The following is a 27,478-nucleotide window of genomic DNA, read 5'->3' as shown; positions in this document are numbered from 1 at the left end:
TGCTGCAAGCCATACCCATTATCACTAACTATTATGCACAATACACCATAATAGTATTAACCACCTACTCTACACATGCCAACGTGGGGATTGGTTATTATACATAAGCTATCCTTATGCACCATGCATAAGTTACTTAGTGCACCCCCCAAATTACTTGTGCACCCCCCAAATTACTAGCACACCCCCAAATTTCTCATGCACCCCCCAAATTACTTGTGCACCCCCAAATTTCTCATGCACCCCCAAATTTCTCATGCACCCCCAAAATTTCTCGTACACCCCCAATATGACTTTTGCCCCCCAATTTTATTTTTTTTGTCCCCTCCACATTTCTAGCCTAAACCATTTTGTTGTGGGAATGGTTTCAGAGATATGCACTCCAAAACCATTAAGTGTATAAGATGGTTTTAGAGTACAACCCTATAATTAGAATACAAACAATAATTGTGATTTGAAACCATTTAACCAACATAATGGTTTCCAGAATTTTTAAAACCATAAAAACACACTAAAACCATTTTACAATACAAATGGTTTTAGTGTATAACTATCTGAAACCATTTAACTGGTTTTAAATAATGATTATAATTGTACAAAAAAAAAACAATTATGATTCTAATTATAGGTTGTACTTCAAAACCATCTTATGCACTTAATGGTTTTGGAGTGTATATTTTTGAAACCATTCCCACAGCAAAATGGTTTAGGCTTGAAATATGGGGGGTTAAAAAAAAATTAGGCGCACAAGTCATCTGGGGGTGCGTGAAAAATTTTGGGGGGTGCGCTAGAAATTTGGGGGTGCACGAGAAATTGGGGGGTGCATGAGAAATTTGGGGGGTGCACGAGAAATTTGGGGGTGCGCAAGTAATTTGGGGGGTACGTGAGAAATTTGGGGGGTGTGAGATTAGGTGCGAGTGTGTGAGTTGAGATTGGCTAGGATTATTACATGTGGATGCTCAATCTAATGGATGTTATTGACTTATGTACCATACATAAGGATTACACTTATGTATAATAACTTCTCCCGCCAACATGCATTAATCACTTTGCCAAATTATCCAAACCTGCATTTACCATCAGACATGATAATGAGAATCATCCAAGCAAAGCCAGCACCAACAATTATAACAACCCACCACTATTTGACTCAGACCAAATCAATTATGTCACATAATCCTTAGAATGCATTCTACCACAAAGATTGTGCAGAGTAGCAATAACACCCATCACAACACCAGTCAAAAAAATATCTCTTTTTTCTTGGGAGAACAACGATGATGAGATTGGAAAAGAACAAGAAATTTGGAGAGAAGGAGGATGGAATCAGAGGAGATGAAAATGGGTTGAAGATGAAAATGGAAGAGGAGATGAAGCTTGGAGTTGATTTGGGATTGAAGTTTATTAAGGGATTTTGGATATTTGGAGGCAAAATTCGAGCAATTGTGTAATTTAGGGGGTTAAAATCAATCAATTAAAATTTGGGAGGCCAAGTCGCACAATTTTAAAACTTCGGGTCAAAACTGCATTGAAGCCATTTTTTTATTAACTAAAGTGACACTAAGTAACATTTGCACTCACAAGATGAAATATGACTTAGATGGCTTGGTTACATGTGTACTTTCAGTTTAATTACCATATTTTTTAACACAAACTGCCCTTACTTTGGACACATGACATCATCTTAAGTAAGGGCAATTGGGAGTTTACCAGAACAATCAACTTTCTTATATTAGCGCCTCTTATACTATCAATTAAGTTGTATTTACGCTATAATAAAAATTTATTTTAAATGTCATTGTGAGGTTAACTCAATCGGTAGGAACATTGTATTAGGATATATATGAGCCGAAGTTTAAACTCTGCACATTCTACTTATCCATTTTAAAGATGAATTTTTAACCATTAAACTACTTTTAAAAAAAATTATGTTCAATATAGGAGACCTTGTGCGAGTATTATCATTAGTGTGTATATAATCTAGAAGAAGATGCACTACTTTCTTTTCTTACCTGTGATTCCACTTATAAGCCATATATGTTAGGGGTGCTTCCTAGTTTCGAAGAATACCTTTCTAAATTCTAAATAAACTCGTCAGCTTTCCCCCCAAGAAAGATTGTCTTTGGGACAGTACTGAGTGGGGATAATTTATCCCTTTATTACTTTTTTTAGCACTGATAAATTAAATAAATTGTTCAAGAAAAGACAATAAAAATTAAAGTATATTGGTTAAATTAAAATTGAATTATATATAGTCTCAAGTTTGATTCTTTTTTGTACCAATTTGGGTGAACTAATTTACCTTCTTCTAAAAAAAATGAATTATATATGATAAAGAGTTGATTCATACTACTCTGTCCCAAAATATAAGAGAAAATTGGTCAAAGAAAGTTGATGTATTTGGTTAAAAATTTGGACTAGATACATCAACTTTAGTTGACCAATTTTCCCTTATATTTTGGGACGGAGGGAGTAACTTGTAAGGACATGAGTTCAAATTTTGTTAGCATCTTAGCGATATGAAGAAATTTTTTGGTGGGTATAATTTTAAGTATCGTTCTATGCGTATGTTGAATCTTAAATTTGTTTTGACTTAAATGATGAATCCCAAAATTTAATTTGTCCAAAATATTTTTTTTATTTCTTAGGAGAATGATAGTACGCACTTTGATAATTCAGAATTCGACCGCGATATAAGTAAAGTCTACCACTAATTATTTTTACCAGAAATTAAACTTGAATTCTCCAGAACGATTCGCCATAGAGTACTCGATAACCAAAAGAAATCTATAAAATATATAAGAAAAAAAAATTGTTCCCAAAAGAAATTATTAAAAAATAAGAAAAGAAAGTGTTTTAGCCGCACAACTTTAACGAAGTAATTATAAGACTATTAGACCATGATAAGTGCACTATTGTTCCCCCACTTGACCCTTCCTAGCTCTCAAGGGAAACAATTATGTAAAGGAAATTAAGTTAAGTGGAGATCTATAAAGACCCCATTTTAATCTAATCGTGCATGGCAGAATTCCTTTATATATATTTCAATGTCTGGTTCTGAGTTTCACATTGAATCCAATGCCACTAACAACCAGCATATAGCACACACCAATTAAGACTTTTGATTTTTTTAATAATATTGAATACGACTAATTTGTTAGGTAAGAGTCTAAGCCTCTAAGAGGGGGAGGAACGAAGAACGTTTAATGATATGAGAATATTGTCTTACTCTTGCACATTGCCTATGTGTGTGTGTGTGTGGATTTAAAGTTTGAAAATTATATGTTTGGAGCATTTGGTATAGATCCAACTTTAAACTAGCAAAGGTGAATGTCTTTTGGGTAAAAGTAAATCATTTGGTAGTATTACATTTGACCATTTACATAGATTAAGAAAAAATAATATTTGGACCAAAAAACTTTGTGGATTTTACTAAATTATTTTTATTAATTAACTATCGATATATTTTTTAAGGAAAATGTTAAATAGTGCACCTGGTGCACTAGTTAAACACATAGATAAGAAAATTTTGTCTTGAAACTCGTGCATTCAATGCATTGAAAGTGTAAAAAGTTATTTTATCAACATTAACTTTATGTTTTATTTCTATTTTTGGTAAGCTAACAAGTGCACCGGGTGCACTGTTTAACATGACCCATTTTTTTAAAGTATTTATTATATTGTTTGATTGGTGTTGGAGAATCAAGGAAGATTTTAGAGGGATTGTGGTTTAAAGTCTTGTTAAATAAAATGGGTTGGAGAATGATATAGTTTATGTAGTGAGTGTAAAGATTCAATATGGTGGATCGAGGAGTTTGGATCCTCTCCTATCTTAATGTGGTCTGTCATTTCTTTTGTCTTAACCAAATGGTTGAGATCGTAAAGAAAAATAGAGTGGGTTGGAGAGAGAAACAACTGTAGAAATCCAACAGTTGCAATTAGTGCAGGACAGACAGCAGGAGATGATCCAAATCATCGAAGAGACGTGTTTGGTGTGGAGGGGAAGGGGTGAGAATAGTTCTATAGTAACTAGGTTTTGGGTTGTCTCTCAAAGTCGGTTGAAAACGATTGAGAGATTTCTTTTTTGTTTATTTGAAACGAGAATACAACTAAAGCTTATTCTCTCAAAAAAAAACTTATTATATAATTCGAATTATTCTCTCAACTTGTGATGTTAGTTGAAACATCACAACGTTATTCCGTAAAAAAAAAAAACTTGTGATGTTACGTGAAACAAATTGGTGCCCGTGAAGGTATCACTGCTCACTTAAAGACTTTTTAATGATAAACTATCAATAAAGGATAACTTTCTTCAATGTGAAATTACTCAATTTGAGTCTTGTTTATATGTAAGTAAATATGTACTCCAGCATTTTATACACAAGAGCCGGGATTCGAACCCCGGACACTCCATTTTTCAATCTTTAAAGGTGTAATTTCAAGCCGCTAGGCTACCTGACAAAAAAAAAATGTACTCCATCCATGTACCAAAAAAAGAAATATGTACTCCTGATGGTGGTTTCGAGCGTCCAGGTGGCAGTGTTTGTTTGTTCAGGAATAGCTGGTTCGAAAGTGGCAGCTGGGAGAGAAACAGTGAATGCTGCTACAGAGGCCAATAACTCCATCCGTCTCAAAATATATGTAAAAATGAGTCGAGAAAATTTGATGTATTTGTTTAAAAATTTGGACCAAATACATTATCTTTGTTGAGCAGTTTTTGCTTATATTTTGGGACGGATGAAGTATTTTTTTCCTAAATTGTACATCATTTATTTTTTGAAGAATCTATTTTGTATATATATATATATAAAGGTCTAAGCACAAATCTACTAATATATTCATGTTTGCTTATCCTCAGCATGTTGGAGAAGGAAAATACTCCCTCCGGTCCTATATATAAGGATACTTTGGAAAAAAAAATTGGTTTTTTTTATTAAGAGACACTCTTTAAATTTATTCTTTATTAAATAGATAATTCCTTGTATACCCTTATTAAATTGTATAAAATGTAATTTATTCTAATGTTATTCATTAATTACATAAATACATACCCAAGATTAGTTTTGGAATAACACATAACATTTTAGAATTTTTAATATAAAAATAAGTCTCTTTGATATGTGTGTTTTTCTCAAAATATATATATATATATATATATATATATATATATATATATATATATATATATGACCGAAAGAAGTATGTAAATCAATATCGACACTAATATCTTGTTGATTCCAGATTTGTATTTTTATTTTCATTTTTGATAAAAGAAGAACTATTTTCTTCATTTGACTATTCAACTCTATACATTTAAAAAATTAATTGAGCCATACAGTTCATATTTATCATTTTTGTTTTCACTGGTCCGTTTCATAAATATTTGTCAGGAGATATTAAACAATTAAATAAATTTTACCAGTACTTCGTAACTCTTGAAAAGAAATGCTGATGTGTACAAAAATATATCACCTTTAACTAATATGTTAGTCGGTATAGTAGTAATCGGTACTAGATTTGGTAGGAGGATTACGGTTCGATCTCTTACAACTGCGATCGGAAGGATGATGGAATTATTTGATTCCAAAATTGACTTCAGAACCAAATTAGACGGTTCGATGAACCGAATACTAGTAGTGAAAAAAATATCATCTCTACTTTCATTGTTTTTATAAGAGACAACTGAGTCAACAAAGTTAATATACTCTAATTCGTAATATAATTTATATACATTAATTTTTGTTGACCCAATTGTCTTCTATAAAAAAGACCGAAGAAATTATTTATGTAAATCACACAAACCTATGGCACGCAGACCTAGCCATTGAAGAGTCAAGATCCACTCCGTTTTTCATCTTCTTTATTTTTACCATTACTAATCTTTTAGGAATATAAATCTAATAATATGATATTTAGTAGATCCAACTACTTAATATACTATAAAACATTCAAAATCTTAAATAAAAATTCAAAATTATAGTTAATGAAATTAAATACTCAGATTTTTTTATTTTCTTTTGTGTTTTTTATCTCCATTTAAGCCAAAGTTATCATTATATCCTCTGCTATACTTTAACTATGAGTCGTAAGTTCCTATCTTTTTCAACGTTCCAGCAATACGGCGTCCAGAAATTAGAATGCGTTTCCTACTTAGTTTTGTGTAATTTTTTTTTTTTAAGTAGATTAGTGGTTAGAAATTTCATATTTAAGGTAAATAAATGAGATGTTCGACATTTGAACCTCTGCATATAAAATTGATATTTTTATTAATTGGGTTAAGCTTACGAGGACTATTTAATTTAATTTTAAGCAGAGCATCCACAATGAAGCTTATCATTTTTTGGTACTTAATCGGCCCAACGTGTACACATCACTCATTTATAATTTTTTAATAGTAGTACCTAATAAGTACTCGATCCCTCCAACCCAACAATTCATAAAAAGTTTTAAGGGTCTTGTTAACATGTGCCCTTAGGGCACATGATAATATATACCAAAATAGTAATTCAACATTTAATGATACAAGAAATTTAATGCTTCAAAAGTCAAAATGCACAAATTAGCATTTAATAATTTCTATTTTTGCTTCCTTAACATGTGCATTAAGGGCACAAGTTAACATTTTCCAAGTTTTAAATAGGTCTCACCAATAACACATCTAACCAATAACTATACATCATTATAAATGAGTCCCAAAAAAATGATATAGGTACCAAGTCTTATTTTAGAACTAGTACCTATTAGGTACTATTTTGATTTTGCTCCAATGGGAGTACCTATTAAATAGTGGATTATTTCTGTCTTTTGTGCATGAAAATAATTCAATTAAAAGGAAAAAATTCATATTTTGTGTCCAACAAATTTTCAACGAAAATTAGTCATTCTTGACAACGGTAAAAATTTTATACTTATATCATGATAAATTAGAGGTTGTATCTGTAAATACTCCAACATCCCAGTAAGAAAGAGAAGTGGAAGTAAGATTAGAAATTATTTGTCTTTTTCTTTTATTTAGGATTGACCCGACACTCCTAGAGACCTAAAGCAAAAAAATTTAGCGCGAGGTCTTAAAAAAAACATAGCTTATAAAAAATAATTCAAAATATTAAATCTTATAGAGTTCATAAATTGAACCTTAGATTAGAAAAATATGAGACTCTTATTTTGACCAACTAAACTTGATAAATATCTATGAAATTTAATTATTTTATATGTTTATAAGTAAATTGAACTTTTTGAAAAAAAAAATATATCAAAAATTTGATGTCTAAAATCTTGACTTGAGATGTTTGACCCTTAGACCGACTCTGCTAAATATTTAAAGAGATAATTATAGTAAGATGGATTATAGTGAAATGGATACGTCTTTGAAGAGACGAAGTATTTACTCCTGAAGTCATATTCTCCCTTATACCTGCTTCTTGTCTCATTCTCAATATATTGAAAGTCAGAAAGAAAAAGAAAAAAAATATTGAAAGTCATTACGTATTTGCTAGTCGTTGCAAACTTGAAGTTGAAGATGAAGCACCCATCCTTTAACTTGGTCGGAATTCTAAATCCAATCCGATACATTTTTTTTAATCCTATAGAGTTTTTAGAGGAAGAGTCCATAGTAATTCGAAACTCGATCATAAGATAAATAAAATTAAACCAAAAATTTATTACATCGAAAAATCGAACTCAATTCCCCCAAACGTTTCGTCATTTAGTGAAACACACATTAACTGGTTGAACTCAATATCTTAATAATTAATACATATTTTTTACATTAACAGTGTCGATGAATCTACGTGTGTACTATGTGGCGTTATAAATTAAGACAAACAAATTTTTGAATAGTTGACTAAAACAGAATCAAACATTTATAGTGCAGTATATATGGTCCTACGTATACATCACTTCCATTATCTAGTTTTTTTAATCAACAAAATAGGATTCAGATACTTAAATGTGAGTACCCTATGAAGTACCCCGACCTAATTTATACATCACATCACATCCATTATTACCTAAATACTTCTAAATAATAAATTCCAAATTGAAATTAATTATCACTTATCAACTTATCACACATGCTTTATTTCTCTTATATCTCACTATAAAACCAAAGAGCATGCAAGAGTACACTCAACACCACAAAGCCACACAAAAAACCAAATGGAGACCTTACCACTAAACCTTATTTTGAGTTTCTTCAACATTCCACCATTGTGGAAAGAGTGTCTCTCTTCAGCATTTAGAACAGCCTTAGCTTGCACCATAGTAGCAATTGTAACACTTTATGGGCCAATTTCAATTACAAGCCTCATAACATTTCCGGCATTTTCATACGTGGTTGTGATTCTCATTATCATAAATGACGCGACTTTAGGTGACGCGCTACGCGGTTGTTGGCTCGGGCTTTATGCTACGATTCAAAGTTTAGGCCCAGCAATTTTGAGCTTATGGGCTATAGGTCCAAATCGATTGTCTAAAGGAACGGCTTCTATTGCCGTAGCTTTGGCTGCATTTGTCGTGGTTTTGCCTTCGGCTCAATCGACACATTTGATTGCTAAGAGAATTTCATTGGGTCAAATTGTGTTGGTTTATGTGGTGGCTTATGCTAATGGCGTTCATATTGATACTTTTATGCATCCTATTCAATTGGCTGCTAGTACTGCTTTAGGTGTATTTGCTTGTGTTGTTGCATTGCTTCTTCCTTACCCACGATTTGCTTGCTACCAGGTAATTTTATCATTTTCTTTCAAACTAGCTTTAGGTGATAATGTCATTAAGTATATTTTTATATAAGATTTTTTTCATAGTATATATACGAACTTTTTTTTCTTCTTTTAGTCACGTAATCTAATAGCTAGAAATTTCACCGATAGATAAGTGGAGGAGTGTCCAAGATTCAAAACCCGGCCCTCATATTTTCAATAAAAAAAAACTACTTATAATTTTTTTAATATGCAACCTTAAAACACATGACACATGTTAGCAAGATTTTTGTTTTTGTTTTGCGGTGAATATTATATATATTGGTGCCCATTTCAACGTCGTTTGTTCTCCCAAAACCCCCTTAGAAACAGACTCGTAGCAACTGGTCAGTCCCCCCTAACTTTGAGAAGGTTGGGCCTATCCTTCAAAGTTGTAAGAAAAAAAATTAATCAAACTCATGCTAAGAAAAAAATTAATCAAACTCATGCTAAAATAGAGTCTTTTTAATTTATTTAAAACTTTGGATGTTTCATTATTAATTATCATTGGTGGAAAGATATATCATTTGCTTGGGTAAATGTTTATTTAGACTTATCATTTGACATAAATATTTGTGTAAGTTGTAATCTACTCGATACATCTTGTGTTGAGGAAACTGCTTTTTATTAATATATTATATATCTCATTTTTGTTTGTTAAAAAAAAATATTTGTGTAAGTTTAGAAGTTCTAGCTTATCAAAATATCTTAACGATGATACATGCATGCATAAGTTTTTCAATTTCTTTTCTTCATAAGCTACTCGAGATTGCTTATGGTAAGTTATTGTCAGCTTATACGTAGCCTATCTCATTAGTTTGCTCTTCTATATATAGTAGAAATAATCAATGCAAAATTCTTATATGAATAGGTTAATTAAATTGTATATTCAAATGACTTAGTGGCACAAAATACTGATAAACGTAGTCATGTTGATTTAAGCAAATATATTTGGTTGGGTCTTGGGTGTTGAGTGGATGTCTTCTCGTGGTATTATTGGGTCGTTTGAGATTTTCTTAGATTTGGGTTTGATTTAGAAAAATAAATTAGTATGGATGCTAATTTGGCAAACTATTGTGTGAACTATCTGAAATTTGCGAAATGATGTTTATTTCCGAAAGGAACATTTTCAGAGTGTCTCGTCAATATGGTGAAATTTTTATCTTGGAAATGAGTGATTTAAGTGCCTCGATAATTTTTAGTTTCTTCAAGTGCCATCCAGTACTAAAAAGCTTCTCTAAGTAATTAACAAGGTTGTCAGAACCGGACCGGTCATCGAACCGGCAAGCTCACCGGTTCAAGGTTCAATTGGTCAGACCGGGTTCAACCGGGGTCGAACCGTTTTTTATTAAATATATAATTTAATTAATATATAAATAAAAATATATGAATAATTGTTCAATATTTCATAATTTCACACATTAAAAAGATAAAATATCAAAGGTCAAAATAAAATAAAATTTATAATTCAAACCAAATTAGAAATTATATAATAAACTAAGTTCAATAACACAAAATAGTACCATAACATCAATTGACAACATACTGCTTTCAAAAAAATCAATTGGCAACATACTACCAAAACCAAGTGCCAAGTGAAAAAGCAAAAACTAAATGTTCATCAAGTTCATAAAGACTAGTGTCCAAATGCATAGCTAAATGCAACGTAATAATCATTATAATGTTCATCTAGACATAAAAAGTTAAAAACTAATAATCATTATAGTCTTCAAGGTTTGTTTCTCCATAATCAAAGTTGACATTTGAAGATTTTGCCTTGTTTTTAAAAAAAAAAAAAAAAAAAATTGCAAAACCGTTTGGACCGGCCGGCCGGTTCACCGGTTCAACCCGGTTCAACCCGGTTCGCCACGTTTTTTTCTCGGTTGGTTTCCTGTCCGGTTTTTTATCATAACCGAGCCGGTTTCATGGCCGGTTCACGGTCCGACCGGTCCGACCGGCCGGTCCGGTCCGGTTCTGACAACCTTGGTAATTAACAAACATCCAAAGGAGATTTTGTGGCGTAAAGACAAAATGAGTGTTGTTAAAAGTTGGACTAATGGAAAAAGTTGGCCATCTCAAAAACCCAAAATTCGTACAAGAATACACTATTCTTTGAATAGGAAAATATTTTCTAGAATTCTTTATCCCTCTAAAAAGGTAAACAAAACAAAATTCTTTGCCAAAACATTTGCCATTTAAGTGGAATCTTTACGTCATCCATCAATCGTTTGTTTCCTCTTTTCCCTATCAAGTCCACCTACACAAATTCTATTTTACTTATTTGAGAAACAAAAATTGTAAGGGAAAATGTTTGAATTAATCTGAAAATTTATTTGTATAAAACCAAAAATGATGATGTAAATATTATTATCCTTTGGAGCATGGATCGTAAATAGGTATATAGGGGGGAGGGTGTGTGTGCGCGCATGGTAGCAATTGCGTTCCTCGTGTCAACTTATTTTTTCTTCTTTCACCACCAGTTTAATCTGGTTCAGGAATCAGTTCTGACATCAAGTGCTTCAAGCTCCTTTCGATCACAATTACGGAGGATCGAATTATGATCCTTCTTATCAAGTTCAGCGTTAATCACCATGAACCAACTAGCTATCAATGTTCCTCGTATGAACTTACGTAACATTAACATGGGATACAAGAGTGACAATTAATTCAATGGAATGGAACATGACACGTAAATCATTATTAGGATAAATTGGGTGAAGCTATGCTTAAATAGTTTGCACTTTGGAGTATTAATGGGTTCATATGTTCAAACCCACTTTTTATTTTATTTTTATAAATAGGCAAATGTGCGTTTTTAGATAAAAATAAGGAAAAAGGGAGGAAAATTCCAAAATATGGGGACTAGACCAAAATCCACGATAAACAAGCAAGTGCTTAAACAACATATGTCTTGTTAAAAATCTTATCAAAAAAATCCAATGGGATAAAACCTAAGTGAAGAGAAAAATAGTACATAGCGTACAAAAAACAAGTCCTTAGAGAACATCAACAAAAACGATAGTCAGGAAGGAAGAGCATGTTGAAACCCACTTTAGGAAAATAAATAAATAAAACATGAATCGTACGGCATGCTCTAGAATCTGAAAATTGATCTGGATTCTATAGTGGTCCCTCTATATCTTGTCAACAACTGCCAAGACTTAATTAGTTAATTAATCAATTTCATAGTAGTGTTAGTTAGTTATTGTTAGTGGATTCTTCAATCATCTTCATTCTTGTCCCACGTGGATATCCCACATATCTATTAGAAGCTATAAGCTGCCAAGTGTTTGGATTATTCATAAGATTTTAGTTTGCATGACAAGACTACACTACTCTATATGATGTACTGACTAGTAAAAATTATTAACTCATAGTCAAAATTATTTTTAATAGTATCTAATTTTGTATTGATGTTGCTTTTAGTATGCTAAATGTAAGATTTATTTTTAAGAAGAAAAAAAAAACTTCTATGATCTAAGTTTCGTTTCATGGTTTCGTGCAGGTGAACAAAAACTACAAGCTGTTAACAAATAATATTTTGAAGAGATTAAAGCTTCTAGTAAGTGTAATTAGTGAGGAGGAAAGTATTTCTGCACAAGGATTAATCTCTCGTGCTAAGTCTTTGGCAACCAAGCGAACCAAGATCTTTTCAACCATCATGCGCTACCTAGTAAGTCCACTAAACTCATTTCATAAAATCAATATATACCACCTCCATAAAGTAATTATTTGATCGAGATGAGACGATTCAGATCTTCAAATTTAAAATATGAATTGTTCAATTTTAATCCAATAGTTATTGATATACTACTGACTGCGTGAATTAACAATCTACAAGGAATCTAAATTCCATAATGTGTATTAATTTAATTCCCTTTTGAATAGGATGGCATGAAGTGGGAGAGACTTCCAATTAAACTTTTCAAACCACATTACAATAACTTGGGGGAGAAACTTCAAGAGATAGATACCAATCTTATAGGAATGGAATTGGCTTTAAGTTGCACCAAATCATTCCCAATCAACAATCTTGATCAAGACCTTAAACATGGTCTAAGCACACTTGAGGAGCATGTTAACCTAACCATTAAAAATGCTAAACACACCTTCCTAGGTGGTGGTGGTTCACTTACTGTTCCTGAATCCAATCCAAAAAACATAACACATTTTCTTCAATCCCTTCAAACCATTCCAACAACTCACAAAGAATTGCCCATCTTTTTCTTCCTATTTTGTGCCAAACTCCTTCACATGAAATCATCAACCGAAGGCCCAACTAATGCTGAAGCCCAGCCCACTAAGAAAAAAGAAAATTCTCCCGAAGGCAAAGATCAATGGGCTAATTGGGCCATAAAATTAAAAAGCACAAATCTTCTCCCGGCAGTTAAGTACTCTTTCGCTCTGGGTCTTTCGGTCTTCATGGGCTTATTATATAGCAAAGAAAGCGGGTTTTGGGCTGGGCTTCCGGTGGCTGTGAGCTACATTTCGGGTAGAGAACCTGCTTTTAGGGCCGCAAATGTTAAAGCCCAAGGGACGGTGATAGGAACTGTGTACGGTGTGTTGGGTTGTTTCGTGTTTAATAGGCTAGTGTCAATTAGATTCTTGTCTCTACTTCCATGGTTCATTTTCACAAGTTTTCTTCAACGAAGCCAAATGTATGGGCCTGCAGGTGGCATTTCAGCAGTGATTGGGGCCGTTTTAATTTTGGGCCGAAAAAATATAGGCCCACCAAGCGAGTTCGCAATAGAAAGAATCATCGAAACTTTCATTGGGCTTTCATGTTCTATTTTTGTGGATCTTCTTTTTTGGCCTAAAAGGGCTTCAACATGTGCCAAATTTGAACTCTCTCAATGTTTGTCCAATCTCTTTGATTCAATTGAGACATTGAGCCTAGTTGGTAAAACTGATTCTCAATTGGAAGAAAATCAAAGAAAATTGAAGGTCCAAGTTAATGAGATGAAAAAATATGTTATAGAAGCTGAAGCTGAGCCCAATTTCTGGTTTGTACCATTTCATAGTGGTTGCTATAATAGGCTTTTGGGCTCATTGTCAAAGTTAGTGGATGTTTTGCATTTTGGTGCATGTGCATTAAAAACACTTCAACAAGAGTTTCAAAGAAGTGACAATTTTGTGAATGAGGAAGTGAATATGCTACAAAGTGAACTTGCTAATGTTAGGGAAATTATTTGCTCTTCCATCAAAGGTCTTGAAGAAATTTCCAAGATGAAATCATTCAAGTTTGTTGAGAAAGAGACTGAAAAGAAGAAGAACATGTCTTGTGATGTTGAAATGGGAAAGTCGAGAGAGGACGGAACGTGGCTTTCGGGTTTAGGAGAAGATGGAATAAGAGAAATTATTGAAAATTTTCTTCATAGGTCAAGAGATGTTGTTGAGAAGTTGTATAGTGATGAAGGTGAAAAAGAACTTAAGAGTGAAGTTGTTTTGAGTTTGAGTGTTGTTGGGTTTTGCTTGAGTGTGTGTATGCATGGAACAATAGAGATTGAAGAGGCAATGAGGGAACTTGTTCAATGGGAGAATCCCTCTAGCAATGTTTAATTTGTCTGAGATAGTATGGTGTATCTCAACAAATGATGAAATTGATATAGTAAAAAAGAAATGAAATTGAAAAAGTTGAATTTATATATATAGATACTATATATACAACAAATAACAATATTCTCAATAATATGCACTATGCTACAATGTACTGTTAACCTCTTAAAATATTTGAACCTATGCATAACTGATCAATATTTTCTTGAACTTTTTCAATGTCTATAAATAAAGGGATATTATGCAAAACCTCATCTTTCTTTTACAATACTTTTGGATGTTGGTTTTTTCCTATCTAACCGATTGGTGTAAATGAAAGAACATTATGTCAATGTTGGATTATCACGAGGGGTCATCCACATTGCGTTTAAGAACAACCGTATAAGTGAGTTAAACATCACACTTTAACCTGAAACCATAAGTTATTAGGTTTATGGGTTCTCTCACTTAATTATAAAGTGTTCAACCTTTACTTTACTAAGCAATGTGAACTTAACTCACACTTGTCACAATAATCGGGACACATAAATTTTGTTCTATTATTACGAAATATATTTATTTATCAACACAACAACAAAAAAATTGATTAATTTCCACGAGAAAAAAAGTAAATAGTCCTTAAATATAAATCCATTTTCAATTTTTTGATACTTTCATAGTTTCTTTTTCAAATAACTCCTAATGAATATCCCTTTGAATATAAAAGATCAAGTTATATACTCCATCCAAATTACTTGTCATTTTAGGAAAAAAAATTGTTTCAAATTACTTGTCGTTTTGATAATTTAAGGTTATATTTTGTCTATTATATCCTTATGTAAATTCCAAATATTTAGGAGTAGTTGTTGAAATCGTAAAAGATTTAATATATATTTGAAAAACTAAAGTTTTTTTTTTAAAAAAAATTGGTACATAACATATTAATTTTTTTTTCGGTACATGATATATTAAATTTATTGAAAAGAGAAAATGTATGCAAAAAAAATTATTGGTGAATTAAAATAAAGGTATAATAGAAAGATAAGATGCAAAAATATATTTTTTTAATTTATTGTTTTTTTCTAAAACGACAAGTAATTTGAAATGGAAGAAGTATATACTTGTCAAACAAACTATAGTAGTTAAAAATTTCATTCTTAAAGTAAATAAATAAGAAGATATATGAGATTTGAGCTTGAGTCATACTATCAACCTTTCTTAGGTTCCTTTGTTACGGATTAAATGATATTTTTACAATATTTAATTGGTTCAATTAAGTTTTGACATTTTAAAAATTGTAAAAATATATTTGATCATCCATCTTAATTGAACCAAACTAAATATTATAAAAATATATTTAAGATTTTTTGGTGATATTTTTTTGTTAAACTGTTAATATTTTTTTCATTCTTTCTTTCTGAAAATGTTAAATTATTCATTTCATGTGAAGTCAATCTACTATGTTTTGGTGTCTCAATTTCAACAATCGTTGAAGGGACACGACATCAAACATGCAATAATACCAAAACCTCAAACAAAAAAACAATCTTTGCATTTTGGATCCTTCATTCACATTCCCACCATCACCACCTCAGATCAGATCCACAAATTCTTCACCTCAAATCTCATTTCACTAAACCCTTTATCACTAGGTAATCCACTATCAAAATTCAATCTTCAATTATTTTTTTCCATTTTTAATGTTTGGTGGGTTTTTTCTTTTATAAAATGTTTGTTAAAATTTCACATTTTTCTGTTTTCTTGCCACTACTGTGGACCCATTATGATGTTGTTGTTCAATTCAACTTTCCGTGTGTTTTAAGGCTTCTTTACACTTTTAGTTTAATTTAATCAATTTACGTTTTGTATCAAATTAGCGTTTGGTGGGAAAAGTTTCAATTTTTAGAATTTTTTTTCTCTATAAAATGGTGCTTTCATCATAGATCATTTCTGTACCATAATTGGGATTAAGGGTTTTTGATTGGTATTTGGTTAAGTTTCATTTTCAGGTTTTTGCTCTATTTTCATTAGATTTGAAGCTGTGTGAATAATTTGGTGTATTACATTTTAGTAGCTTGTTAGTGTATGATAGTGTGAGAAACTGAGAATTGACTATTTGTAAATTGGTTCAGGAATTGAACTTTGGAGATTTTGACAATGGCGGCAAATTCTTCTAATGGAGATCAACAAACAACCACAAAGCAACCTCCCCAGCCATCTCCGTTGCGGTTTTCCAAATTCTTTCAGGTGAATGTTGCCTGCTAGCATTTATTTGTGCCGCTTTGTGATTTTGGTTTTCTGCTTGAATCATGTTATGTCGAATTCATGTTATTTTGTTGTTGTTGCTTGGTGCATTAATTGCATGATATCATTTAGTAATTATCTGAGCTTATTTCTACCGGGAGAAACATGTGTATCGAAATTCAGATATCGCAGAATGTGGTCTTGCTTTGAATTCATCATTTTACCAATGTATTCACTTGTCAAAACATACATTATGGTTGTCGTGGAATGCTTAGCATATGTAAGAGGGGGAAACCTAGTGCCATAAAGCTCGCGCGATAGAGTGGTCCAGGGAAGGGGTGGATCCGTTGCAGTTCTATTATAAGTAGTCTTACCTTGCATTTATAAGAGGCTGAATTCATTACTCAAACTCATGATCACTTAGTCTCACAACAATGGATCCAAATTTTCGACCAGGACTCCCCATCCACCTATGATTAAGTGGCAAGATGGAAAATCACGATTTTTTTTTTCAGGGGAGGGTATCAGATTTAACCGTCTACCATGCTGGTGAATTATGTAATGCAGTGAGAGGATCCATTTCCATGCATATGATGTAACATATTGTATTATCTCACAATTGAAATTTTTTTGTTTACCAGAGAAATGTTGTGGCCAGGATCTATTATTTATGGAGTCTTAATCATGGTTTTTTTTCATTTCATTCTTGAACCAGTCCAATATGAGAATTTTGGTCACCGGAGGAGCTGGTTTTATTGGTTCTCACCTAGTTGACAGATTGATGGAAAATGAAAAAAACGAGGTTTTCATGACTTATTCCTTTCTATGTATCAAGTATTCAAATTTACTAGTGTATCAAGAGCTTTGACAAAGTTTTGATGTTTGGCTATTCAGGTAATTGTAGCTGATAACTACTTCACTGGATCTAAAGACAACCTTAAAAAATGGATTGGTCATCCAAGATTTGAGCTAATTCGTCATGGTATAATTTCTTCAATTTTTCTATAACAATCAACTCCAACCTGACTCTATTATTGCATATAAGATGAAAATTGAAATTCATGTCAAGATTTGTGTCCTATGCATGTACTATTGTATTTATGGTGTTAAATCTTAGCTTGTTAGTGGTCTTAAATATGTTCTTAAAAACTATGAAGCATGCAAAAGAAGCTTTTTGGTTATAAAATAAGATATTAAACTGGCTGCAAATCACGCACCGTTGTAAACCAGCTGGCCTATTGATATTGCACTCACACAACATGAATGATGATGCTTCCTAATGTCTTTAGCTCGGTATTCATTTATTTTCTTTTCCCCCGAGTAGATGTGACAGAGCAACTGTTGGTTGAGGTTGATCGGATCTACCATCTTGCATGCCCTGCTTCTCCGATTTTCTACAAATACAACCCTGTGAAGGTAGGATTTTTAATTTTTTTTAGCCTGTACACATGATTGTGTGAACTGTCTAAAAGGCTTATTGTTTGCTTCCTGCTACATTTACAAAAGTAGCATACAGAACCCATTCTTCAGATAGTGTACAAATTATCTAACATTTAAAGGAATAACTTTACAGACAATAAAGACAAATGTAATTGGAACACTGAACATGCTTGGACTTGCAAAGAGAGTTGGAGCAAGGTTAGGAATTTCTTCATTTCTTCTTTTTTTTGAATCTTTTGTTGATAGTCAAACTGTTAATGTCAGTTGATTTTATGAGATTGTAATTTTCACAGGATTTTGCTTACTTCTACTTCAGAAGTATATGGAGACCCTCTTGTGCATCCACAACCAGAAAGCTATTGGGGAAATGTTAACCCTATTGGTACATACTTATTTCTATGGCATGCCAAACCGGATAATCTTATTTAGTGGCTTTTCATTTTTATCAATTAGTTAAGCGGATTTACATTATCATTTTGTTTTTATACTTTTCGCAAATATTTTTAATGGACAAACCATATTTTCAACTACGTACAGAGCTAAACATTTGAATATATGTTCTCTTTGAGTTATGTTTTGATAAGATCCTTCACATCCATATATTTTCAAACTGTAGCGAAGAACATTTGTTTAAAGATGTCATTTTTTTTCAAGTTTTAGCCTGTTGAATCTTGACGAGCATGATTTGGGTTATTTTATGTTAACGAATTCCTCAAAACAAAATAATATGTTTTACTGATACCCGTAGCCTTGAAGATATTGTGTAATATGATGAATTTTTCACAACAGGTGTTCGGAGTTGCTATGATGAGGGCAAGCGTGTGGCAGAAACTTTGATGTTTGATTATCATAGGCAGCATGGAATAGGTAATGTTATGCCATGTTTTCTTCACCATACAAGTAACTCCTCATTGATATAGGATATTGCCGATTCATTTTTTAATCTACTATTAACTAAATAATGATTTCCATATTTTCACAGAAATACGCATTGCCAGAATCTTCAACACATATGGACCACGCATGAATATTGATGATGGGCGTGTTGTCAGTAACTTCATCGCTCAAGCAATTCGGTAAATCCTTAAATAATGTTATGATATGGCTGACTATAATAATTACTCATGGCTTATTTCTATGAGAAAACTACCAAACAGTCATACTGCAAACTCGGTCTTTATAACCAACATAAATTTTATGCTTGAATAACTAGCTGTTTATTTTTAAGTTTAATTATGAATCATTAATCAGAATACCTTGATTTAGTGGACTAGTTACAATTTGTTGTGCACCATGTTGAAAGTGGATTCTTAACCGTTACTTCTCATGTAATCTTATGTGTTGCAGTGGTGAACCCCTAACAGTCCAACTTCCAGGAACACAAACTCGCAGTTTCTGCTATGTCTCCGACATGGTATATATGAAGTGTTACTCATCTTTTTTTATTTGCATATAGCATAACAATGCTGATTTATGGTTGTTATATGTTTGATATGCATTAGGTTGATGGCCTTATTCGTCTCATGGAAGGAGAACACACTGGTCCGATCAACATTGGAAACCCAGGTTACATTACAATACCAATGATTCTTATGTGCAGTGTGCCCTGATTTTTCTGTTGTACGAATTTGAATTGATTATACATTACTTTTTCAGGTGAATTTACTATGACTGAACTTGCTGAGAATGTGAAAGAGGTCAGTTCTGAACCGTTTAGTTCTTTTGGAATGTCAAATATGTATCTTTATCTTAGTATATCACATTTAAGCTTAAACCTCTGAATAGTGGAAAAAGGAACTCTTGAATACCAATTTATTGGCCTTATACTATGCAAGGTGAAATATTTGAAGTTGGTTAATGGTTTGTGGATGGTTTTGCAGCTTATTAATCCAGATGTGGAGATAAAAATGGTGGAGAACACTCCGGACGATCCTCGGCAAAGAAAACCAATCATAACAAAAGCAACTGAATTGCTTGGATGGGAACCAAAGGTCAAGTTGCGTGATGGTCTTCCGCTTATGGAAGAGGATTTCCGTCTGAGGCTCGGAGTTCCCAAGAAGAACTAACTGAACTTGGTTTTGTCCTTTCACTTCATATCATGATTGATATTGATATCATTATACTTGGGATGAGTTTGTCACTATTAGATATTTCACTTTGAGCATTATGGTGAGGATGGTTGCAAATTCTTTGAAATTTGTTGTATTGTTTTTACTCTTTCCTTTTTTATTATTATTGGTCAAGTAATGGCAGAGAGCATTGGATAAAAATGTGTAGGACCAGGAAGGGTCACTTGGCCATGTTCTGTAATTGATACAATATGATTGCTTCTTCTTTTTTCTTCCAAATTCTCCTATTGGAAATGTTATTATTGAGTTGAAATTTCTTATTATAGCAGTGCTTTTGAAATCTCTTATGTGCGTTTTTCGGAAATCATAATTACTGCTCGATCAATCGAAATCGAAACTATGTGAGATATCTTCCTATGGTACCATGTATCAGTCCATAGTAACGCTATTCCAAATATGCATTTAACAAATTTAGATTGTTAGGTTTGTGAGATATCTTCTAGCTATTAAGACGTGTCATTCTTCTTACATTTAGAGAAACTGGACTTGTTATTGCACCCTCTAATTTACTAATACTATTGTATATATTTGTTTGAGACCTCATTTTTTAAGAGTCATATGCCATGGCCATGGCACATGCATGTGGCTGCCCCTGTTAGAAATAGATTTGATTTGTCTGATTTTCAATTTTTCTTAACCATGAAAAATGTTTTTCTATTAAATTTCTCTTTTGATATATAAAAAAGTACTAGTTTAAAGACCCGTGTATTCGCACGGGTCATTGACTTTTATTCGATATTTAAGTTTGTCATTATATTATGGTAGAAAATTTATTTAGAATAAAATATTTATAAATTTGTTATATAATATTGTTAAAATATAAGTGAAATTATTGTGCTATTTTTTGTAAAATTTATGAAATGAATAAATTTGATGATAATTATCAATGATAAATTATCTAATTTTTTATATATTTGTCACAAATAATAGTCTCATGTATATTTTTTAATAAAAAAATTAGAAATGTGATTAGGAATATTTAGGATAATTTAGTAAATTTGATAGTAATTAACTTTATTGTATTATTATTATTATATTATTATTATTATTATTATTATTATTATTATTAGTTAATATTATATTTTGTCAAAAATAAATAGTTAATAGTTTTTCTTTTATAAAAAATATTGTTTATGTTTCTTTTTATATATATATATATAGATATTGTTTATGTTTTTATTTCTATATTCCTAATTTTATGTCTATTCATCTTATTTTTTCTATATTTTTTTATTGACTATTTTATTCTCTTTTTTCTTTTAATAGATTATTGAGTTGATCATATCAATATGTTTTGTTGCTATTTTTATGCAATCTATAATATGTTTTGTTTCTATTTTTAAGCATCTGATCTTTTTTTTGTATTTGTCTTATATTCTTTTTTTATTTTTTTATTTTTTATTTTTAGTGAAATTACAATGAAGGATATAAAATTTGCAACGTGTTAATAGTAATAAGTTAAAAGTAATAAGGATAAATTAGTGACTTTGATGGTAATTGATTTTAATATATTAGTAGTAGATGAGAGAGACTCGAGGAGAGAGAAAAAATAAACAAACAGGTTAACTAAAATTAAAAAGATATTTGTTTCAAAAAAAAAAAATTAAAAAGATATTGTTTGTTGCAAAAAATATCGACAATATATAGATAAAAGATATTATTTTGCTTTTTTTTTACAATAAATAAATAATTAAAAGATATTGGTTTGCTTTTTTTGTGGAATAAAAAGAGGTGGTTTATAAAAAATAAAAGAAATAAAAAAGAAAGAGTACTTGTTTCAGTTGAGATTTTGTAGGGTCAAGCTGGGAAGAGATCAGCACAATACATTCAATTCAAAATTTCCTTTGCTATATCCAATATCAAGTAAATAGGTAACAAACAAATGAAAGAAACATGGGTTACTTGAGAAGAAAGTAGGAAATTACTATATAAAGCGTAGAAAATTCAATATGATTTATTAAAACAAAATTGTTTAGGATTATATGAGTATGGTTGAAAAACCTTTCACGCTTTCTCATTGGAAAATATCCAAAAGGGGTAGTTTTACAATTGTTATGAACTTAATTAATTGTTCTAAAAGATCTTTGTTAGTTTATTAGAATGAAAAATATATTGATGCAGCATGAATAAGCTAGAGAAAGACAACATTATGGTTAATACTGAAGCAAAAATATATAATGTATAATTTGATTCGATATTAACCATAGTGTTGTCTTTGTCTTTGTTGCCTCGATAGATTATTCGATTGAATAAACGGACGAAGATCTTTTGGAATTAAAGTTTGGTAATCTTGTACAATGGATTATTGATCAATGTTGTTGCCTTTTGGATCTTTGTCAAAGAAAAGATAAACTGTCTATCTATATTGATGTGCAATGGTTTAGAAAATGCTTTAGTCCTGGATCCTATTGTTCATGGTTAAGGTAAGAATGATTAGAATAATCTTGATCGATGTGACTATTTTATTAAAGAGAAAATGATTAGAATAATCTTGATAGATGTAATTATTTTATTTTTCTTTTAATTTTATAAATTTATGTGTGTGTGCCTAAGTAAGAATGCCTCTTATGTGCAATGGTTTAGAAAATGCTTTAGTCCTCGATCCTATTGTTCGTAGTTAAGGTGTAGATACACATTCAAATTTTAAACTATTACACGCGCATTTATATAAATATTTTCTCACCAGAAATGTTACTATTGAATTGAAATTTCTTATTATAGAAGTGCTTTTGAAATCTCTTTTGTGCATTTTTCGGAAATAATAATTTCCGTGTGATTGATCAAAGCTATGTGAGATATCTTCCCACGGTAAGTGTGTCAGTCTATCGTAATGATATTCCAAATATGCAGTTAACAAATTTAGAGTGTTAGGTTTAGATTTAGATAAAGGGGAAGTTTTACATCAAATATTTACAAGTATCCTTTATCAAAAAAAAATCTAATCATAATATAGACAGTATTAGATCACCTAATTTATAACTTAATTTTATTGGTTAAATAAGTTTTTGTTCCTTTAAATATATCAAATTTTATTTATAGTTGTAAAGTTTTTTTTTTCGAACTTTGGTCTTTCTATATATATTTTTAGTTTTTCTTCATGCTTTTTTTTAAATGTTCACTTATCATGTTCTAAATAATTTTTAAAAAACAAAGTATTATTATTAAGATGTTAAAATATCTTTAGTTTTGTCAAAAAAAAAAAAATCTTTAGTTTATTTAAATACAGTATTTCATTTTTAGTTTAACATTTTAAACTTTAATTTTAAATTATAGTTAAATTAACAAAAACTAAAGATTAAATAGTTAAATTACTACGATATTTCAAAGTAGCTTACGAGCTTATAACTTATCGCTTATCATAAAAAATGTACAATTTTCAATTAAAAAAAATTACTATCTATAAATACATTGTGATAAATAAATATAAATTAAATAAAAGAGTGTCTAAACTCTAAACCAACATCATGATCATCATCCTCATGTTGGCCTGTTCTACCTCAGCCACGTTTCACTGAAGTACCTTCGCGAACACTGACGTGGACACCTACAACTATATATAGTAGTTGCAGACAAAGTACATAATAATCTCAAACAAACATTATTGAATTCTATGATATGATGAGGTTGTTGTCTAGTGGAAATGACGACGCAGTTCAAATTCAGCTAGGAAACAAACCCGGTGAACCTTTCATCATCACTGTCAATTGTCCCGACAAGACCGGTCTCGCTTGCGACATCTGTAGATTCATTCTTCACTTTGGTCTCTCCATTCTCAAAGGAGGTAAGTAGTACGTTAGTACTTGCTCCTGTACAAGAAGTTTGTTTGTTTCCGTAGAATGTTGGATGTATCTCGTTTATATTATGAATAAGATAGTTCAAACATTCTATGTAAATAAATTGCTTATTATTGTATATTTGATATTTGATGTGTCCGGTTTATATTATGAATCAGATAGTTCAGTAGTAGTATGTTAGTACTTGCTCATTTACTTGTTATAAGAAAAATTTTGTTTGCTTTATAGGTTTGTAGAATATTTGAAATTTGATCTATCTAGTTTATATTATGAATCATATAGTTCAAACATTCTATGAACTACAAACTGTTTTTTTATAACAAATCAGAGGGAGTATATTTCAATTCTACGTAATGAAATTGCTTATTTGACAGAACAATTGACAAATTAAGGAGCAGATTGGACAAAAACTCATATTTTGGTCTCACGTAATTTTTTGTCTCAAGTAAAAGTACAAACTGTTAAAATACCAAAATAATTGTTTGTCCACCAAATATCGTATATAACAAAAAGTTATTCAATACTTTAAAAATTTGTGTTGTGTTATTTTGTCATGTTTTGTTATATCCATTACTTATTTTTTGCAAATCCGATGGACTCTATATTCATTTATCAACGGTTGATATTACTAACTTTACGGTGAATTGTTCGTTATACTCCTGTGTTGCAAATATATTATCCAGATGTTTCAACTGATGGCATGTGGTGCTACATTGTATTGTGGGTTATTCCACAATCTGTATTGCTTCCTATGAGTTATTCTTATCTGAAAGACCGTCTTCAGGCAATTTGTCCACCTTGTTTAGCCTCATTTTATCTTGTCCAGAAACCCACCACATCTTCTCCTGTTTATCTATTGAAGTTATCTTGCCTCGATCGAAAAGGATTATTGCACGGTAATCAAAATATCTTCGCCCGAAATGATCTTCCATATGTATATACATTTTGATTATTTCATCTCTAATTGTGTTGATTATACCTTTGTTCATGATTTTGTTCTAGATGTGACGAAAGTCCTGTCTGAGCTTGAACTTACAATTCAAAGGGTGAAAGTGACTACAACCCCGGATGGCAAGGTTTTGGACCTATTTTTCATAACAGATAACATGTGAGTGAAGTTTTTGATTTTATACAACATATAGAATGTAGAGTTTTTTATAACTGCCTTGGTAGCACCAACACTTCTAATTGAAAATGTATGTGGGGTATCCGACGCAGACAAGACATCAATACATGTGATTACATTCAATTAATTTATTTTCACAAATTATTATTGAGTTTTGAAGTATTGGTGTTTGTAATGTGCCAGGTGTTTGTGTCAGTGCTAAGTAACCATACTTGCTTCCATTTTCTTATAGGGAACTTCTACACACAAGAAAGCGACAGGATGAGACATGTGAAAGATTAAACACAGATTTGGCAGATTCGTGTATCAAATGTGAACTTCAATTGGCAGGACAAGAGTATGAACATAATCATGGCATCTCTTCTCTGTCTCCTGTGCTAGCCAAGGAACTATTTCAATGTGAGTTGTCGGATAATGAAGTTCGATCACAATCTCTTAGCCCAAATATGCAAAAGTTGAAGAAAGCCAATGTAACACTAGACAATTCCTTAAGCCCGGCTCATACACTACTTCAAATTCAATGTGTTGATCACAAGGGCCTTCATTACGACATCATGAGAACTTTCAAAGACCTAAATTTTAAGGTACAGTTTTTTCTTCACCATAATTATTCATACTATGGTACATAATTAGTTGTCGGAATAGAAATTGTATTGAATTTGTATTTGCGCTGGCAACTATATATATAATAGTAGTTTAATGACGCTTGAATTTTTTTTAGCAGATTTCGTATGGCCGGTTTTCACCAAATGTCATGGGGTATCGTGAGTTAGACATATTCATTCAGCAGAAAGATGGGAAAAAGATTTTGGATCCTGACAAGCAAGGTGAACTATGTTCTCGTTTGAAATTGGAAATGCTTCATCCGTTGCGAGCTATCATTGCAGACCGAGGCCCGGATACTGAACTATTGGTCGCCAATCCAGTCGAGCTTTCTGGAAACGGAAGACCTCGAGTTTTTTATGATGTTACATTTGCTCTCAAAACACTTGGAATCTGCATTTTCTCGGTAAGAAAACTCAGAAATGTGATAGTAATTCTGTAGTGTCTTTGCTACTGTCAAATAAATAAATTCCCTTTTTGTGTTAGGCTGAAGTAGGAAGGTATTCGGCATCAGATCGTGAATGGGAGGTTTACAGATTTCTTTTGGATGAGAACTGTGAATTTCAATTAACAGGTATTGTTGCTAGAAATCTAATTGTAAATAGAGTTAGGAGAACATTAATGGATTGGTAAATAGTATATTTTCAATACACTATGTAGCATCTCTAGTGTTGCAATGTGCTTCATGTGCCATTGAGTGTTTGGTTTGTAAATTCTTGTTATTATGCTTTGTGTGCCATGTATACTTGAAAACAAAAATGAAGAGGCATTTCATGTATGTGGAGATAGGTAGCTAGGTAAAATCTACCATGGTCCTATCAATCTTGGAAAATGTTAGATAAGTACAAGAACACACAAATTAAATTTACAAACTTTCTAGCAAAATAACATCTAATGATTTTATCATGGTAGTAACTGAATGAATTCAATACAATCATGTATACAAAATTCAAAGTATAAAACTTTCTATCAGTCCTTAATCAAACTTTTTTTTATTAACCCTCTACTTTCCGGGGGAAAGTAATCCAGAGTTCTGCCGCGAGGTAAGTAAGTCTGACCAGGAATCCTTAATCAAACTTTACTTACATATAACCCGGATTAGTAGAGTCAATTTTCCTTTCGAATGAGAGAGGGTTAAGAAAAAAATGAATAAAATGAATGTGCATCTTCATGTAGAGAGTACAGAACGAAGCAAGCAAGTAGAAACAGAAACAACCAAAGCAGCAAACAAAGTTGGCAAGAAGAAATCAAAGTGGGAAGTGCTAACCACCGCATATTCCGGCAAGCAAACCATCTCCGTCGGAGAATCGAAAGGAATCCTCACAGATTCATGATGTTGACATGGCTTTGATGATTGAGATACTGCAAACATAAAGGCCACACCGGGCGCCAACGAAGCCAACACCGCAGTAATAATCAATAGAACCGTCCATTTGGTTGCATAGGGAAGTTCCCGGAAAAATGAATGGAAGCAAACAAGACTAAACATGATTAGTTGATCATTAAAAACAAATAAACAAAAACAAGAACCTAAGTAGTACTTAGGAATATAAGTGTTGGTGGAATAGAGTGAGAAGTTATATAATTGTGTGGCACTGAGTTAGAAGAAAGAGGTGGCGTGGAAGCACGTTTACAAAACTTTCTTGCATTATGACGCAACTGCATTTGTGGGTAGTCTTGTAGTTTTGGTTTAACGGTTTTTTTGGGTATTAGGCATTTGTTCACGCATAATAATTATGATAATTATTTATAGTTAAAAACGTGTTGATTAATTAGTTGTTGCTCTGAATTAATCAGCTCAGAGGTTTTGTAGGGTCAGGCTGGTGGGGAACATAGGACATTCAATTCAATTAAAGAATTAAAGGAAAA

The 27,478-nt window shown here is 31.7% G+C and overlaps 4 protein-coding genes across 5 annotated transcripts; 3 read left to right on the top strand and 1 right to left on the bottom strand.

The window, feature by feature from the left end:
• The first annotated feature begins 8,121 nt into the window (after positions 1-8,121).
• LOC123899375 lies at positions 8,122-14,543 on the top strand. Its single transcript, XM_045950484.1, has 3 exons — positions 8,122-8,724; positions 12,244-12,411; positions 12,627-14,543. The coding sequence occupies exons 1-3, from the start codon at positions 8,158-8,160 to the stop codon at positions 14,295-14,297; spliced, it is 2,406 nt and encodes an 801-aa protein (XP_045806440.1). The 5' UTR covers positions 8,122-8,157; the 3' UTR covers positions 14,298-14,543.
• A 1,187-nt stretch (positions 14,544-15,730) lies between these two features.
• Positions 15,731-20,305, top strand: LOC123897615 (UDP-glucuronic acid decarboxylase 6). 2 transcript variants are annotated; one of them, XM_045948329.1, is made up of 13 exons: positions 15,731-15,925; positions 16,406-16,520; positions 17,233-17,319; positions 17,412-17,499; positions 17,842-17,933; positions 18,091-18,155; positions 18,251-18,339; positions 18,747-18,824; positions 18,940-19,033; positions 19,305-19,371; positions 19,460-19,523; positions 19,614-19,654; positions 19,838-20,305. In XM_045948329.1, exons 2-13 carry the CDS (start codon positions 16,431-16,433, stop codon positions 20,021-20,023), a joined length of 1,041 nt encoding a protein of 346 aa, XP_045804285.1. In that variant the 5' UTR covers positions 15,731-15,925; positions 16,406-16,430; the 3' UTR covers positions 20,024-20,305. The 2 variants fall into 2 exon arrangements, with proteins under 2 accessions (XP_045804285.1, XP_045804284.1); XM_045948328.1 differs by lacking the exon at positions 15,731-15,925 and adding an exon at positions 16,123-16,282.
• A 3,373-nt stretch (positions 20,306-23,678) lies between these two features.
• On the top strand, positions 23,679-26,334 carry LOC123898428 (ACT domain-containing protein ACR9-like). The gene is made up of 6 exons (XM_045949373.1): positions 23,679-23,867; positions 24,564-24,776; positions 24,883-24,988; positions 25,239-25,590; positions 25,731-26,015; positions 26,096-26,334. Exons 1-6 carry the CDS (start codon positions 23,702-23,704, stop codon positions 26,240-26,242), a joined length of 1,269 nt encoding a protein of 422 aa, XP_045805329.1. The 5' UTR covers positions 23,679-23,701; the 3' UTR covers positions 26,243-26,334.
• Positions 26,335-26,721: 387 nt separating this feature from the next.
• On the bottom strand, positions 26,722-27,273 carry LOC123899441. Its single transcript, XM_045950568.1, has one exon. It carries the CDS (start codon positions 27,096-27,098, stop codon positions 26,778-26,780), a length of 321 nt encoding a protein of 106 aa, XP_045806524.1. The 5' UTR covers positions 27,099-27,273; the 3' UTR covers positions 26,722-26,777.
• Between the last annotated feature and the right edge of the window lie 205 nt (positions 27,274-27,478).

Source organism: Trifolium pratense, linkage group LG7 (assembly GCF_020283565.1).
Source record: "Trifolium pratense cultivar HEN17-A07 linkage group LG7, ARS_RC_1.1, whole genome shotgun sequence".
NCBI classification, from domain to species: Eukaryota; Viridiplantae; Streptophyta; class Magnoliopsida; order Fabales; family Fabaceae; genus Trifolium; species Trifolium pratense.
The sequence above is the reverse complement of the archived record's forward strand: the minus strand, read 5'-3'. Positions and strand labels throughout refer to the sequence as shown.

What these genes read in the sequence shown, in the direction of transcription:
- LOC123899375 (XM_045950484.1), top strand. Translation starts at nt 8,158, where the DNA reads ATGGAGACCTTACCACTAAACCTTATTTTGAGTTTCTTCAACATTCCA. An exon ending in CACGATTTGCTTGCTACCAG is followed by an intron (nt 8,725 to 12,243) that starts GTAATTTTATCA and finishes GGTTTCGTGCAG; the next exon opens with GTGAACAAAAACTACAAGCT. An exon ending in CAACCATCATGCGCTACCTA is followed by an intron (nt 12,412 to 12,626) that starts GTAAGTCCACTA and finishes CCTTTTGAATAG; the next exon opens with GATGGCATGAAGTGGGAGAG.
- LOC123897615 (XM_045948329.1), top strand. Translation starts at nt 16,431, where the DNA reads ATGGCGGCAAATTCTTCTAATGGAGATCAACAAACAACCACAAAGCAA. An exon ending in ACAAATACAACCCTGTGAAG is followed by an intron (nt 17,934 to 18,090) that starts GTAGGATTTTTA and finishes ATAACTTTACAG; the next exon opens with ACAATAAAGACAAATGTAAT. An exon ending in TTGCTGAGAATGTGAAAGAG is followed by an intron (nt 19,655 to 19,837) that starts GTCAGTTCTGAA and finishes ATGGTTTTGCAG; the next exon opens with CTTATTAATCCAGATGTGGA.
- LOC123898428 (XM_045949373.1), top strand. Translation starts at nt 23,702, where the DNA reads ATGATGAGGTTGTTGTCTAGTGGAAATGACGACGCAGTTCAAATTCAG. An exon ending in TCTCTCCATTCTCAAAGGAG is followed by an intron (nt 23,868 to 24,563) that starts GTAAGTAGTACG and finishes TATATTATCCAG; the next exon opens with ATGTTTCAACTGATGGCATG. An exon ending in TTGGAATCTGCATTTTCTCG is followed by an intron (nt 26,016 to 26,095) that starts GTAAGAAAACTC and finishes TTTTTGTGTTAG; the next exon opens with GCTGAAGTAGGAAGGTATTC.
- LOC123899441 (XM_045950568.1), bottom strand. Translation starts at nt 27,098, where the DNA reads ATGTTTAGTCTTGTTTGCTTCCATTCATTTTTCCGGGAACTTCCCTAT.